This window comes from Drosophila innubila, chromosome X (genome assembly GCF_004354385.1).
Source record: "Drosophila innubila isolate TH190305 chromosome X, UK_Dinn_1.0, whole genome shotgun sequence".
NCBI classification, from domain to species: Eukaryota; Metazoa; Arthropoda; class Insecta; order Diptera; family Drosophilidae; genus Drosophila; species Drosophila innubila.
Genome location: NC_047626.1, coordinates 20,284,882 through 20,302,837, shown reverse-complemented (window position 1 = coordinate 20,302,837; position 17,956 = coordinate 20,284,882). Strand labels below are relative to the sequence as shown.

General features: G+C 35.9%; 1 protein-coding gene across 1 annotated transcript; it reads right to left on the bottom strand.

Annotated features, from left to right (window-relative positions):
- Positions 1–277: 277 nt before the first annotated feature.
- Positions 278–4,605, bottom strand: LOC117793611 (kelch-like protein 26). Its single transcript, XM_034633980.1, has 4 exons — positions 3,834–4,605; positions 2,020–2,881; positions 1,583–1,948; positions 278–1,022 (listed from the first exon to the last, which is right to left on the bottom strand). Exons 1-4 carry the CDS (start codon positions 3,996–3,998, stop codon positions 562–564), a joined length of 1,854 nt encoding a protein of 617 aa, XP_034489871.1. The 5' UTR covers positions 3,999–4,605; the 3' UTR covers positions 278–561.
- Positions 4,606–17,956: the final 13,351 nt, after the last annotated feature.

Here is a 17,956-nt window from a genome sequence, read left to right as displayed (position 1 = left end):
AACTATAGACATGTAAATATTTTTGATCAGACTGCCGAGCTGAATGTGAATTAAAGCAAGCATAGATATCTATCCGAAAATAATTACTTTAATATATAGATGTCATTGGAATAAAAAATACAATTCATGTCTATACTTTTCAATTCTATATAAATTTCCGACTTAGTAAAAAAAGGGTAGTCAAAAAGGGTATTTTGTCTTCGGCATGTCCAGAGTAGATTAATCTATCAGGTACTTTTTCTTCACCTTCTAACCCAAATGTAAACAAGTTCATTTGAAATCGTTTGCTAACAAAATATTTATTTAAATCGTTGTTTTCTTTCTACAAGTAGTTACATATTCGAACGTTGACCTGCTATTAACAAAGTTCTTGTCGGCCCTGCTTGGCACATTTATTCACTGTACAGTAATAACATGGGACAGCACATTAAGGTTAATCACAAGCATTGGATGGGAGGGACGTGTGTTTTTCTCTCATTCTATGATTAATATTTGATCATATCAAAATGTTGTTTAAATTCGTTTTGGATGAGATGGAAGCCCATTGTGTGGTATGGTCGTCTATGAGTCAAAGCTGGGCACATAGATGGCGGCACATGTGGATTCCCAGACATCGTTGGGCGTATCCCACGAGTCCTTTCGATGCCACCAATCGCCAGTGTCCAGATCATAGGCCATTGTTTCCGAACTGGCACGATCAATGGACTCGGTGGAATCCAGTCCACCCACAAAAAAGATAGTACGACGCATTGACGTGACGCCTGAATAGAATTTTGGTGCTGGTATTTTCGTTTCGACGCTCCACGTATTGCTCTTGATGTCATACGCAAAGATGTGCTCCACCAGGACACGGGATTCTCTAAGCGTTTCATGCCAGCCGCCGCAGGCATAGATTCGATTGTCGATGGCAACCAAAACATGGTCACAGCATGGCGTTGGCATCGGCGCCAGTTCCAGCCAACGTTCGCTCTTGGTATCGAAGCACCACATGCTGGACAATATGTTGGCCAAATGGATGCCACCTGAAGCGATAAAACATAAGACATATGACAACTGAAGAATCTTCATTTATTTATTTAAAAAAAAAAAAAATAAAATAAAAATAATTTTCTTTATATCTGTTTTTTAATCTGAATAATTTTCAAGTTATGAAATGTTTTATTTTAAGAATCATAGAATAACTTCTCTTTATAATACAAAATTAATTTTAAATAACTGACTTATAAACAAAATATAAATAGACAAAGTACCAAAAATAACAAAATTTATTTTCGTTGTTTTGTGGAATTTAAATATAATTGGAATTTTTCTATTATTATTTTGTTAACTGGAATTTTTTTTTGGTATTTTTTGATAGTTTGTCAATTTTATATTCTTAATATCTGTAATAAAAGTTGAAAATAAGAGTAGATCTATGATTTTATAAAATAAAAATTAAAATTGAATCATTAATCATAATTTACTTTATCTCAAATCAAAAATACGAGTTCAACTTAATTTTTTTTTGTATACTATTTATCATAAATATACATTTTAAAAATTTCAATTTAACGAGCTAATTTTGCTCCTAACTTGTATTTACCTGATATGTAGAGCTTGTCGCCAACAACGACGCCAGCATGCTGACTTCGATTCTCCTGCAGGCTGGGCATATAGGTCCATGTGTTGCTGACAATATCGTAACGCTCCACATTGGACATGCGACGCAGTGCCTCCTCGGAGTTATCGTCGTGCTCGACAATGCCGCCGACGGCATATAGATGCTGTTTGCCCACAGCATTGAGAGAGAAGCGACAGCGATCCAACTGAATAGGTGCAATGGTTACCCAGGAGTCGCGCAGCGGGCAGTATCGAAAGCCAAATGGATGGATATACTCCTTGAGGCAGACATCGTATGCGCCGCCCACAATGAAGAGTTCGTTATTGAGAACGGCGGTGCCAAAATTGCCTAGAAAACGATATAAGACAAAATATATTGAAATATTCACTGCAGAAGATTAGACAAGATGAAGAACGTACACTGATCAATGTGCGGTATGGAAGTCAATTCATACCACTTCATTTTAGTTGGCGAGAAGCACATAATCTCATTGGTTAGACCCTTCCACTCGAAGCCGCCAATTTTGAGCAGACTCAGTTCCATGCCGCGCATATTTGTGGGTCCCTGTTCCAGTTCCTGTCCCTGTATCTGTACCTGTCCCTGTCGCTGCAGGCACAGCTCGAGCGTCTCAGAGTTGGACTCCTGGCCGTGGCCGCTGTCCTGCAACTTGGCCAGATACTCCTCGACCAGCGAGTAGTTGAGTAGTTGCCGCAGTGACTTGAGCTCATCGTATCCAATATATTGCCATTTAATCAGACGCAAGAGCTCCCGCAATGCGCTCTCGTCCAGCTGCTGGTCGAGTCCATAGCTGCAGAGCAGACGCACCAGCTCCAGTTCACTGACATCAATCGGATAATTGCTGGACAGTATAAAGTGCAGCTGCTCCAGCTTCACATCCTTGAAATCTCCGCTGTCCGCAAACTCCTTAAAGTGCGCACAGATATAACGATAGGCGCGTTCGGCCAACGCCAGTTGACCATAAATCTCAGCCATGCTCGCTATGGCCAGACAGTTGTCCATGCTAATCTTTTGCTCCAGAAAGACGGTACAGCGCTCGATGACCTCCTTGACCTGGACATGAGTGGCCGCTGCGAGCGTCTCCTCCACATTGTCCACATTCAAGTCGAGCAGCGATGTGTATATATAAAGTATAATCCGTCCCATTGCCCGCGCTGTGACGCCATATAATGTGATCTCCTCCTTGCGCGACTCAATCATGGCACAATCGGCAAACATGGCGCAAAAATAGTCGCTACTTGCAGCCAGGACAACACGATGGGCCTGCAATTTAACAGGGTATAAGTAGAGAGAGACAAAGTGATGGAGAGAGAGAGTAAGAGTGACGGGGGAGGGGGAATAGTAGGAAGCAGTGTTGCCATTTTAGCTATTTTTTTGTAATTGCAAAAAAAATGCTAGTGGCTAAAAATCTTGCTATCTTTTTCAAATTGTCAAAAATACAAAAATCTTAATTAAATATATTTTTTGTAGAAAATAAATGAAGTTTAAACAAAAATAATATGAATAAAGTATTTAAATAGATTAGAAAAAATTTTCTGAACAGAGAAGACTGTGTTAAATCTGTTTTGTCAATTGAAAAAATACTACTAAAAAGTCATATAATTTTTAAAATCGAATATGCTATTATATGGCCTTACAAAGCAAATAGCTAGTCCAAATAATACAATTCTTGTAAGTTTATTTATTTGTTTAATCGTCCAGCTGTTTTTAGACTGAACTGTTTGTTTTGAGCTTACATAGTCAAGTTAAAAGTTTTCAATTCAGAAGTATTGCACAGTAAAAAAACTTCTTTAGACTCCAACAAAAGTGAATATGAAATTTTTACAGCATATAGAACAGGACGTAAAGAATATTTCTGCATAATTAACTCAGTATTGAAATGATCGATTTATTTTGCGCGATTGCTATCTCATGAATATGACTTAAATATAACAATATATTTTTTCATATTTCTACAAGTTATACAATTTATAAGTAAATTCAAAAATTCTTGACAAATCAATTCTAAATCAAACAAATAGAATTGTAAGTCGTTAAAGAAATCGAATTTTTTAAGCAGATAAAGAGAAACAATTTATAATCAATAATTTGCATTTTTATATACAACAAAATAATACTTTTAATCCTTTTTAGCTATTTTTTGTGTATCAAATTGGCTATTTTAGCGCTTGAAATTCTGGCAACACTGGTGGGTGGTTGGGTGGTAGGTACGCACCTTGAAACGATGATCTTCCACAATCAGCGTCACATCTGTCAGCTTGCCTTGGGAGCGCAGCTTATTGAGACCAAACAATAGATTCTTCTCACCTCCAGCAACTGTTTCTCCCGCTCCCGCTGCCGATGTTGTTGCTGTTGTTGGGGCTGCGATTGTCGTGGACATTGCGTCGGCCTCTTATCGCCAAACGTGAGACTGTCACAGACCTTACCCTTACTCAATGTGACGACGTTGACGCAGACGCTGACTACGACAGCATGCTCCAAGTAACCGATAATCAAATTCACATAAATACCAATGCATATGTAAACACACACACACACACACACTCACATATACATGTATATATGTATATAGTTATTAGTAATGAATTTTACTTGTTGATATCAGGCGAACGAACGCAAGGAAAGACAAGGTGTGGCGGGGTGGGAGAGGGATTCTAGAGTTGATGTTTACAATATTAAAACCAGCTGTTGCTGCCTTTAGTATATATGTGCCAAGCGAGTGTGCATACAAACATACATATTCAATTTTATACTTATATATTTTTGCAGCTTGGATATTTTTTTCAATTAATGGGTTTTATCGTGTACCCACGGGTACAGATATTTTCTTTTGTTATATCCACGTTTTTATCACCTTGTTTCTTAAACCGTTCCTGCCAGCAAAGTTTGTGTTTTCTTGAGTTTCGTATAAAAAAGTTTGTTGTAACTATTTTGTGTGTGTGTCTGTGTGTGTTTGTGTTACAATATCTTCATGTCGAAAGAAAGTGTGTGTTTGTATGTAAGCACTGTTGCCAAGTTAGCCGTTTTAAAGCTAGATCTGGCTGTTTTGAGAGTTCGTTTGCTGGAGTAATTTCATAATTTCTATAAGCTGGAAATCCGTCTATTTTAAATATTCAGCAAAGTTTTGCTATTAATATTTTAAGTAAAACTGCCCAAAATAAGCAAATTTAGATGCTCTCCAGACAGAAACAGCTACTGTTCCCCCTAAAAACTTGCCAGCACTGGTGTGGACGATTGCCACCCGGTGCAAGGGCTGTCAAACTGCCTAATTTCCCGATCTGGTTTGATTATTTGTATTAAAAAATTAGTTCATTTCCGAAAATGGGTATTCTTAATTTGTGTACCCATTTTCATATATATATTTTTTTTTTATAGACGGTTTTAAATTTTTGCACAATTTTTTTTTAGAATTTTCTCGATTTTTTAATATAATAATTTTTTTTTGGAATTAAATTTTCCGAGGGCTGACGAACTTCAAACCTTCATTTAATTGTTGACCTTAATATTATCTAATTTCGAATTTAAAATTTTCATCAAATTATTAACTTATTTCAAAGTAAATGCATGTTGAAATTTGCATTCATCTAACTTTAAATTTTCCAGTGTGGCCTCACGCGATCAATAACGAATTCTAATTAATACTGATTCAGTATTTCTTAACTACCATCTGATATACCAGAACAGTCTGGTATATTTTGGGTATACAATTTAACGACATTACTCCTCATTGGCATATTGCTGCTCACTTAAAGCGCGCAGTTTAAATTTGTTTCTGAAGCTTTCCAGCCAAAAACAGAAACAAGTTATGCGTTGTGGCGAGTTGTAAACAGCTGACTACGATACCACATCGATACTAAACTTTCAAATCAAATATGACGTCCACGATTAAATGAAATTTTAATTTTAATTGTCGAAAAAAATTAGAAATTCGAGAAAATATAAAAAAAATTTATAGAAAATGACAAAAGATATTTTTGTGTGGTATCATCTCGGAAAGTTGCATAGTTTTCTGGGTACTGTGAGCCACCATTTGTCTGTTTGCGAAACATTTTCGGATTACTTGGTACGCCATCTTTTGTCAAATTCCGAAAACACCTATATTTCAATATTCTCATCACAAAATAAAACACACAATCGTACTAATAAATCCCTGCAAACAATAAAATACTGAACTCGATAAATATCATCAAAATGAGATACTATCGATAGTTCGTACAAATGTTAGATTAACATAATGCTAACTCACAGACATTTAACAGACTTTCATTATATTTGAATTTTTAAATTAAACAAACTTAAGAAACTTTTGAAGTAAAATCAGTTTTTTGATTCAATTTATTTATTTGTAAAATACAAACATACAATAAAATTGAGCTTTATTACTCTTTTTTTGTATTTATTTATTTATTTATTTTTTTTGGAAATTTGTTTTTTGTGAATTTTGCTTTTGGTTTGTCGTGTGTTTGTTCTGTTGCTTTTAGCACGAAATTAGATGTAATTAGCTTTTGTTTGAAGCAAATCATAATTAGCTGCGCTGGGGCCATGCCCAAGTTTTCTTTACATATAAACTTACATATATATACAGTCGAACTTCCCTAACTCGAACATTTATAATTCGAATTTTTTCTAACTCGAACAAAATTGAGTGGCAAAAGCATTCACTGAGCAAATTACAAACAAGTCTGCTTCCGTTACTCGAACTTCCACTAATCAAACTTATCCATAACTCGAACAAAAATATTTTCGTAAATCTCCAATAAATTGCGTTTTAAAGTATTTTCGTTTCTGTTTTATTCTACTGTTACCAGATCGTTTGGATACAAGTGATCATCACTACAGGGCCTTAAACAAACTAGAAGCTCTTTTTTAGAGAAAATTTAAGAGTTATAGTATAGTAAAGTCTGAGTAAAAGTAATTTGAGGTGTATGAATTTTAGTAACTAATTTCAGATTTTTTTAGTTTTGTTTAACTTTAACGATAAAAAAATTTAACAGCTCGCAATTTGAATGTACATGTATGCGTTTGTAGTCGCTTTTCAGTTTCTCATTTTTTAAAAATATTTTTAAAAGATATGAATGAATTTGTAGTTTCTTTTAATAAACTTCAGAACAAAAAATGCCATAACTCCAAGACTCTATAAGTGGAACTTTTTCTTTGGATAATTGTGATTCGAGTTAGGGAAGTACGACTGTATATTAGTATATATATATATGTTGAAACTACTGTTTTTACTGCTGCTGCCGTTTGGCTTACTTCTGATGTCCTGGCTTTGTTTTTTAGCCCATAGAAATAATCACGCTTTTAAATTTTATTGGTGTGGCGCGAGCGGCGGCTGCTTGTTGAATTTTCGCTGTGTGCTTTGTGTCAGCGGGGCAGAAACATGCTGGCATGTTGTTGTCTAGGGAATGCCAAGAGTTGAGGGGGTCAGCAGAGAGGGGGTGGCGTACGGACGGAGAGACACCTCTGTAAGCTTGGAGTATGCTCGGGTCTTTGTTTGGAGAGTCTCATTAGTGACGCGAGCGCGGTTTTTCGTTGGTTCGGAGAACGCAAGTTATTTGTTTTGTTGTATTTTTTTTTACTCTTACTTTTTCTCGATTTTTTTTTGTTTATTTTTTTTTTGCGTGTGCGGAGGTAATTTTGGGGTAGGCATGCCTCTGGGCGCTCTAAGTGCCTGCCTGCCATGAAATTGGATTTAACTGGTGACAGGGTACAACAAAAGGGTTAAGCTGCTCCTTCTCCGTCTACACCATCGTCTTCTTCTTATGCTGGTCGCCCGCCTCCTTTGCCTCCCCCTCACTGTCGTTACCTTTTGAACCGAGCACACGCATTAAAGCTGTCAAGCCGACAGTATCCCCATCTTCGTTTTGCATTGAACGTTACCCAACACTGGCTTTAACTTGAGCTTTCACCTTTTTGGGCTTACAGTGAACTAATAATGTATTGGCACACTTATAAAACTTTAGTTACATTTTTTTACAACTCTTAAAGCATTATTATTTGTGGCTTCGATATTATTTCCCGAACGTTACTGATTAACGGTTGGTTACCGAAAATATTTCCGATACACAAGAAATGTGGCAATACATTTTGATCAATATTGTCCAATCACTTGGATAGAGTTAACAAATATTCAAAATATAGGAAATATTTTGGTTACATCAAAAAATACTGTATTTAGTAATTTGTACAATAATTATTGGTGTGCCAATACTTTTTGAGTCAGTGTACATGCCACTCGCATTGCGTGCTGCATCATTAGTACTGTTATTTTTATGGTCTTCCGCTGCCAGCAAGCAACTTCTCTTTGCCACTTTCATGTGCTCTTTTTAGTGTCTGCTTCGTTTCCGCAGGCATAGTTGTTGTTGTTGTTGTTGTTGTTGCCTCTCACAATGTTGACAATTAAGTTAAACTTGTTTTCCTACTTCGTTTCGATTCAACAATTTTGCTATCGCTTCCTCTCAGTCTCCCTATTTTGCTTATCACCTCTTCTCTCTTGTGCTTTATGTGCGTTCGTTTCGTTATGTCCTAGCAATTTTCAGCTTCCTTCTCTCTCTCTCTCTGCCCTTTGACGCGCTTTGCTGATTATCAATGCTCTCGTCGTCTGCGGCTGCCACTGACGCTGATGTGGTTGATAATTATGTGTCCATGTCCACCCACTTGCCTCGCCTCCCAATTGGACATTTCTTCTCTTCTACTTTTTGTTTGTTTCTTTTCTTTCTTTTCTTATTTTTTTTTCTTCTCTTGATTTTTTGTTTTTTTGCATTGTCTTCGCCGTCATCGTTGGCCGCGTTTGCCATTTGGCCGGCTTTCTTTTTATTGTTGACGTTTTGTTAACTTGTTTTTTCCTGTGCGACTTCACCTCCATCACCATCATCATCTCCGCTTCTCTCTCACTCCTTCTCCCTTTCTGCTCACCATTCATTCACGAGCCGCCATTCGCATAGTTCTTAATGTCAGTTTCTGGCGGCGGCTTTGGTGACGGCTGCCTGCTCCTTGACTCTTATTTGTTATTGTTGTTGTCGCTTTTATTGTCGTCGAAAATTAAATAAAATTAATTACCGCGTGTGCTTATATATACACAGCACACACACACACAGAGAGAACACACACATACACAAACAAAGACACGCGCCGTCGACATCAACACAACGATAGCTCCTGTTATTGTTGTTTCTTCCTTCTCCCTTCTTCCTTCATTTTGAGTTCGCGTATCGTTTTTCATTTCTACGCCTTGATTCACGCGCGTGTGCGTAAGCGACAAAAGCAAATGCAAAAGCAACAAACAACTACCGTTGCTTATCACAGTGGCATTCAAAAGTTGACTTCGCTGCTCTCTTGATTGAGAGGAATGTCAAGAGCACGAGCAATATATATCATAAATGGATACGTAGACATGCTTATTATCATTTGATATCCACAGTAAATGGAATCCACAGCGTCCATGGAAACTACCCATCAAACACCTGGAAGAGTGTTTTAGCAAAAATACCCAGAAAAAATACCATTTTGAAGAAAAAGAAATAAGATAAACTCATCTTATGCCCGATTTCAGAGAGACACAAAAATGAGTCAAGCATATGCTCAAAATGAATTTCTTTAAAAATAATCTCAAATGATTGCAATTACGATTTGAAAATATGTCGAAGCTGAAAATAGGATTTTAAGCGACCTTTACAAAGAGTCACGGCTAGAGAACCATTTTCTCCAAAACTGACAAAAGTATCATTATTGTTTAGAAAACGAGGGCATGACTATTTTCATCAGATAGAGGATTCGTAAAATTCTTACTGCAAAGTTGTAATCAGAGTGCTATTGACCTTTGAAATTTGATAACCTTAGAAGGAACCTTTTTTTAATATGTCACCGCGATCCCTTGCGATCCACTTTCACTGGGGGTTTTTATACCCATTACTTAAAAAATAAGTAACAGGGTATATTGTGTTCGTTGGAATGTATGTAACAGGGAGAAGGAGGCATCTCCGACCCTATAAAGTATATTTATTCTTGATCAGCATCAAAAGCCGAGTCGATATATCCATGTTCGTCTGTCTGTCTGTCTGTATGAACAAAAGGATCTCAGAGACTATAAGAGATAGAGCAACCAACAGACTTCTATATACCCTACGTTTACCCACAGTTTTTAAGATACTACAGTTTTTATGGTAAATAACGTTATCTATTAATATTATCTATAATCTCACTTAACCGTAGCAAGATCGGACAAGAAGAACGGAAGTATTAAATTGCCAAAGTTATTAATAAAGTTATTATTTCAATACAATCACTTAAAAGTATGCAATACTTTTTGTAAGGTAGTAATTTCCTGAAAATGCTTTTATATATATTGAAAAAGTCACTTTCCCACTTGTTTTTTTAATTTATTATGTACAATTTACAGTTGAACATTTAATAAGCCCAGCATAGTTGTGGGATCTAAAGCTTTTGGATAAGCTTTCGCCCGGCCTAATCCTTTGATCTGTTTGTGACATTTGATGAGCTTTTTGCTTACGTTGCGCTCCAGTGTTCGCAACATTTTGGCGAGAGCGTGTCAACGTCATCTTCATCTTCATCATCATTATCAACAGTTGCCAGACGCGCGCTCTCCGCTGCTCCTGGAGGCCACTAAGAGAAACAACCTGTGGGTAAAAAGACACAAAGAGAGAGAGAGAGAGAGAGAGAGAGAGAGCACTGTAGGGTGTTACCGCCTAAAGGCATAATGTCGCCAGTCGTCGAGTGTTGCTTCAAATTACGAATGTGTGTAAGTGCGCCAAATGCTGCCGGCTCGACGGCTGTTTTTGACTAGCACAACCAAGAGAGGCAGCATGCTCACCCTCTGCCTCTTTCTAACATTGGCACTTCCTACTTTATTTGTTACCGCATCGCCACGCATCGTACTGTGGCTCATTTCGTAAAATTAGGTGGCAAACATCTATAACTGTTGAGCTAAAAAAGTTTGAAAGATATACATATACATTCAAATCGCTTCAGTGAAACCTCGAACCACAAAACAAAATTAGGCGTGGCATAAATAAAGTAACGGTCATTAAGTCAATTAACATACAAAAAATAAGCTTTTATAATGAACTTTTCCTCGATGTGAACATAATATTTGCGCTTATACTTTTCAAACGTAATTTCACTATATAATTTATTAAGACACCACTGTAAACTAACAGCTGATTAGCAGAGCACATACACATAAACTGATCAAAATTTGCCTTTATAAAGCGTTCATTTTTCTCATTCAAGAAATTTGTATATACGTTACTTAAAAATGCGTAAGTGCAAAAGGTAGAAGGAGGCATCTCCAGACCCTATAAGGACATATAAATATTTTTTATCAGCATGAACAGACGAGTCGATATAGGCATGTCCGTCTGTCTGTCTGTGTGAGCGCCTAGATCACGAAGACTATAAGAGCTAGAGCCACCAAATTTGGTAGACAGACTTCTATAAGCACCACGCAGATCAGGATTGTTTTAAATCATATCACGAAAACCGGTTTTTAGATATTATGTTATTTGTGATAATTAACGCTATCTATTATTATTATATATCATCCTACTTGATCGCATTAAGCTCGGTTAAGAAGCACGGCGTTAATAGCTGTTTAAATTTGTTAAGAAAAACAAGATCTTAAAAGTATGTAACGACTATTTGTCTCAACCATAGTTTTTTTTTTTTTTTCAATAACTCAATTTTGCAAAGCTCCACACACCAGAAAGATTTGACCAAAACCAAGACTGCAAACCGGTTCTGAGCCAAACCTCGTAGAACCGGTTCGGCTCGGGTTTTTAAGCAGCCTGAACCGGATCATGAACCGAACCCTTGAAATTATTTACTTTGCGAACTCGAACCTAAACCGAACCGCTTTCTACATCAATTGGTTTTCTAATATTACGCAATTATTTGAGATTCGGATTAAAATATGTCACATGTAAATCATCAAATAAAATTAAATTAAAATCAATATTTAATTAAAAAATAAAAAATATTTTATTAGTTCAAAATGGAGAGAAAAATGTATAACAATAAAAATATTTTTTTGTATGAAATTAAACCAAGGTTCGAACCTAAACCTTGGGTTCAGGGGGTGTATAAACCAATTCGGGAACCGAACCGTCAAAGCGAACCATTAACAAAATTTTGAAGGTTTGCAGCCTTGACCAAAACTATAACACCTGCTCCATAAATTACTAGAACCAATTCTCGATCAAAGCACATCAAAATTTGTGTCACATGAAACAAGGCGACAAAGCCATAGTGCAACGTTGTTCGCTCTCACAAGTACAAACTCATACACATGCATGTGTGTGTGTGTGTGCGTGTGTGTGTTTGTGTGGCCATTTTGTATTGTGAGTGGTAAAATAAGAACAACAACAACAACAACAAGAAGAAGAAGAGGAACATTAGCAGGAGCAAACAAGCTGCCTCTTAGTGTATCATTTCATGCGTTTGCTTTGTTTTATTTATTTATTGTGCGCTTTTAACTTTGCGCCCACAGCGAACTTCCAAAAATGAAATTTGTTGTTGTTGCTGTTGTTTTGTTCATTGTCATTACAACTACTGAATACAACAACTATTACAAGCTGTTGTTGTTGTTGTTGTTGTTTCTTGTTTTTGTTTTGGCCTTTTGACTTTTTAGTGCTTTGGCATTTGACTTTTCTCATTGCTCTGTGTTGTTGTCGAACAAGCGAATACGAAAAGAAAAGAAACTGAACTGAACTGAACTGAACTGTAAGGAGAATTGGGAATGGGAGGGGGAGTAGCAAGAGATGTGGGTGTTAAAGGGGGGCGGGCGAGGGCTGGTCAAATTGTTGTACATAGTTTGTTACAGCGATAAAAACGAAAATAAAAGAAAAATGTAGATAAAATTAAATAGTGGCCAAAACAGACACAAGCGCAACTGAAATGGGCGTAAACGGTGGGCGGAGGGCGGTACGCTGAGCTTGACTCGAACACACATACATATATACATACTTACATACATACGTACATACATACATATATGTATGGACAGGTGCCCCTTGGCAATGGGCGATGGGTGATGGGCGTGGCAGCATGTACAAAAACTAATCGTTCAATTAAGTTGGTGAATGTTCGGCGAAAACAGTGACGTAGTGCGGTAAAGGGGGAATGGTGAGCGGTGAGGGGGTGGGGGCAGCGGTGAGAAGCTCCCTCAGTTTCCTCAACATGTCCAAAACAAGCAGCCAGCACAAAAAGTTAATGAAAAAGCAAAAACACAACACACACACATTCACATATGTGTCTGCTTAAGAAAACTAAGCGCACAACAAGTTAAATACCCTGTAATTGTGCAAATGAATTTCGAGTAGTTTTCTTTATTCAACTTTCGAGCGACATTTTTAAAAGAATCTTGCACATAAACTTTTTTAAACATAACTTCTCTACAAGAAACTTTTCTAAATTTAGTTCCTCTGGTCGTCACGAATAGAATATGCAACTTTTTTGTACATTCTAAATAAAGGACCATTCGCTAAAATAAAAAATTTCACAGAATTTGACTTTTTCTCCAATGTAAGAAAAACACTGATTTGACAAATGTTAATTTACAGTTCGTTCCCGTTTCGTTGTGAGAAGTAAACAGACCAATAAATTGAAATGTGAAAAACTAAAATAAAATTATGAAAATGAGCGATAAGTCAACGTTGTTTAACATAATCTTTTTTTAGTTCATGTAACTAAAATATTGGATTTAAAAAGTCTTTTTAAGTGAAACTTTATTTTGGAAGGATTTATGTAGAAGATTTGGAAAAGTAAAACATATGGACCATTATTATTTTGATTAAAAATGCTTTAAAAGTCGATGTTAAAGATAAACTCAATTTAATTTTGTAATGATTATGATTTAGAACTGTTTGATTAAAAATAATCAAATCAAGTCATCGGAAAGTTATTTAGAATAATGCTTATTGGAATAGAATTGCTAAATTTAATTATTAAAAGAAAAGTTGAAGTCGCATAAGCACGTTGCAACTTAAAATGTAGGATATATAAGCGTGTTGGTGTCATAAGGAGCGGTAGTCGTAGAGCCAAATGACAGACAAACCTTTATCACACACACACACACACACACACACACACACACTCGCACTCACACCATGCACTTATACAATACAGCCGCAATGAACGTAATGGGGCGTGGAAAGCGAAAAGTGCGGAGTTGGATAGCAGCATTAGATGGGGTGCCCAGAGAGAGAGAGAGAGAGAGAGAGGAGGAGGAGGAGGTGGTTGGGGGCCAAACAAGAAGGAGGAGAGAGCGGAAAGGATAGGAAAGATTGAAACGGATGCTGTTGCTGCTGTTGTTTAATTTCTTTTGAGCACAAAACAATTATCAATTAATGTAGCCCTATGTGTGTGTGTGTGTGTGTGTGCTGTGTGTGAGCAAATGAAATTGTTTAAGCTTACGTTGTCATAAGGATCGGTGGGGGGGTGGCTGTGTCTAGGGGTAGAGAAAATGGGAGTATTGCTAAGTTTTAGGTGATTATTTGGCAGTTTTGTCGTATCGTATTTTTAGGTAACAGTTTATTTATACGCACTGAACAATGTAAATATTTATGATGTTGTACGTTCAATGAATGGCGAAATGACGACATTTATATTTAAGCAAGAGATGGAAAAAGAATGAACAAACTGTATGTGAGTCTATGAGTGTATCGGAGTGTATTGGTAATGATTCACATTTGCATCGCTTTATCAATGTCATAAACTATAACTAAAGTCTAACGTCTAACCGAGAGCACTTTGAGTTGTTGACTATACGATACTTTGGGGCAGACACTTGGTAAACTTGTTGACTTGCTGCCGCTCCTGCATGCTGCATGCTGCATTCTGCAACTGTTGCAAGTTCCGTTGTTGACCGAACATCCGTTTGAAAGCAAGTGCATACGCACATATTGAAACTGGCCAAGAGTAAGTAGTGCCATAAAGTGGGTGTGGCATTTGTGTGTTGGACCAGTCGATTGATGAACTTTTATTGACCCTCTCGCCTCTCGACTCTTGCACTCTCTATCTCTCACTCACTCTCTCCCTCTTTTTTACACTTTCCTTTTCGCTCGACCCTTTTTTATATTTAAAGTAAATGTGGCAACATTTTGCATATTCAAAAGTTATTAAAAGTTATTGAATCCATCAACGGAACTAAACATTTTCCCTAAATGGGACATCCGCTTTCATGATTGATTGGAACATTATTAAGTTCCAATAATAAACATTAGATTTGCAAAATATACAGAAAAGTTATTGACACACTTTCCTTTGAACTTTCTTACTTATCTCTGATTTCAGCTCTGCATATTTGTATTATAACAAAATAAAAAAAAATATATTAAGTATACGTCACTGTAAACCAACTACATATAAGAGTTTAACTATCAATACTCAATGTTTAATGCATCTCAATTTTTTTTTCACAAATGATTATACAAAAATTTTTAGAATTTTATTTTTTGTATTTTACTGCACAATGTGCATTATATTAATATATGTATCATGACAATTTTGTCACCTTTTCAATTGTAATAATTTTTATATCAAATACTGTGTCAAGTTATATTTTTGGACAAAATTCTTTGTGAGATATTAAATTCTGGGTATTAGGTGGATTAAAACAATTTTATCCCAATTTTCTCCCAATTTTATCTTCATAAATATTTAATCTGATATGCAATTTAATTTGTATCATGAAATACAATATTGTGTATTTATTAAGCTCGATTAAATTTTTTTTCTGATATCTTCTCCCTCTTTCTATGTACATATAGCGTACTCACTTTTGACTCCCCTTTAACTTTAATCTGCTGACCATTTTTATTTTTTATTTTGAAAGTTAAACTATTAGTTTCACAATTATTATGAATTGGATTGCAAGACCGTTTTTTTTTGTGAATTCAATTTGTAATTTTGATTTTATTTCGTTTTATTGATGCTGAACCAAATGTAAAACGTATGTGTGTACCGGCTCAGGGTTCAGAGTTCAATACAGCAATTCTGCGAATTTTGTTGTATTTGCTGATATCCTGTATAAAAAAAAATTGCCTTTGGAAAGGATTATTAAAGGCTCTGAAGATTAAAGAAATTTTTTTTTTGCATTCTTAGGGCAGGAATATTCAAGGAACTAATATTTCTCACAGATATAAAATCAATATTTATTAAAGGAACTTTTAGATTTTTCTATTTTTTTCACAGGATATTTGCTAATCTATAATATAAAATCCTCACTTTATTCATTTCAAGTATAAATTTGTAGAGCTGAGTTTATTTTTATTATTTTTGGTATTTTGCAGTAGCCAAACTCGTTCCGCAATTGTTTATGTTTTTTGAACTCGTTAGTTTATTGATGTTTGTTTTATTTTGTGCCATTTTGTATGATTATTTATGCGAGTGATTATTGTGTTGTTGTTGTGGTTGTTTGTGTGTACAAAGTACATTTCAAATATACGCATGTATGTGTTAAACACGAATAACAAGTGAAATCATGTAACTGAAAATTAGACTGGAAGGCACATTTCTAGTTCATCTATGGAATGAACAACAATTCACCAGAGCACCCACAAAAACACACTCACACACACACACACACACACATAAACACTTGCATTGTGTGTAGATTAGTAAAATTGAGTTAAATTGAACTGGTAACTAAATCTACAAGTCGGCTATTTGGTTCGGAATGTGGGAAATTCTTTTAGATAATCGTATGTTTTATAATGAATATAGTATAAGTTTTATTTTGCTTGGTTTTGTTTGTGGCACATGTGTGTGTATTTGTATTGTGTGTGTGTGAGTGTGTGTGTCTATGAGAGTACATATTTGTGTTTTGATACTAGTTGTTAAAGATGAGCGTGAGTCGTGTTTTTTATCGTGACACAAAGCTCCAAAGTCTTCTCAGATAAATTTCTTACGTTCGATATTACCAGTAATATTCAGTATAATATGATTTTATTTATTATTCAATATTTTCATGATTAAGTTAGCTGTTGGATATTTTCTTGGATTTTCATATTTGAAATTGAATGATTAGTAGTTTTATCAACTTTATTTCTTTCTGGTTTCATAATTATATATTTATATATTTTGTAGAAAAAATAAAAGTTTAATTTTATAATTTTTGCTCATAGCTCCAAAATAACATCATAATGTAGCTATATTTTTTTGCATTTCAGTTCTATTATAATACTAAAAAAATATATACCAAAATATACAGGAAATATGAATACGCTACTCAATAAAAAAAGAGAGTGTAATTATTTTGGGATAAATTTTATTTAATTCTTACATTGCATATTTTGTATCAATCACGATGTCATCCATAGATTTAGTTTGGATATACAGTCGCATCGAATGAAACCACATAAATAGTTCAAAAAACATTTTTTCTACATGCGCAATTATCTGCACTTCAAAATGTACATTGCTCAATGGATCGTTCTTTATTTGATATGCCTTTCTCTTTCTTTATGTGTGACTGTGTGTGCTTACCAACATATGCAAAGTGGAGCGTGTAAACATAACCTCACTAAGCCTTCGCCAATGTTGCCCGCATTAAAAGCAATGCCAAGCGTTTAGAGAGTAATGGAGAGACAGATTAAGAGAAAGAAAGCTGAAAGAAGAATGGCCAGAGGTAGAGAAAGAGGGGCAGAGAGATGGGGATTTTGAGTGCGAGACAGAGATACACATACACAAAGCAATAGATAAAGATAGATGGAGAAAGACACAGAGGGAGAGAGACAGGGAAAATAGTGTGTGGTGGCAAGCAGACAAACATCTTGTGTCTCTAACGCACACACACACACATACACAAACACACACACAAACACACCAACAGAGAGCCACTAAAAGTCTAAAGTAAAACTTAGCAAAATGTTAATTAAATTCCAACAACGAATCAAGTAATTTACAACGACTAAGTCAAAAACCCCAAAGCACCGAATGTACCACTTCCCTTCCATTTCATACACACTCACCCCCACCTACACACACACACAGACAGGCACACATACACACACTCACACACATATACATATATAAACACTCTTGTGCCATGACAGTAAAATACGGGATATTCTTAAGGCTAACTGTATTTTCGTGTACGGCAAATGCCTCTAATTCAGCTCCAGTCGAGTTAAGAAGAGTTGAGGGGAATGGGAATGAAGGAGGGAGAATCTAGACCGTCCATCTCCCACTTTGTCTCATTCCTATTCCCTGTCTCTGTCCCTGTACCTTGTGTTGCAATATGCGTCTCTTTTGTCTGACTTCACTGATTCGCCTGGTTGTCCCCTTAAGCTGGACGACAAAACAAACGTTAACGAATATGGC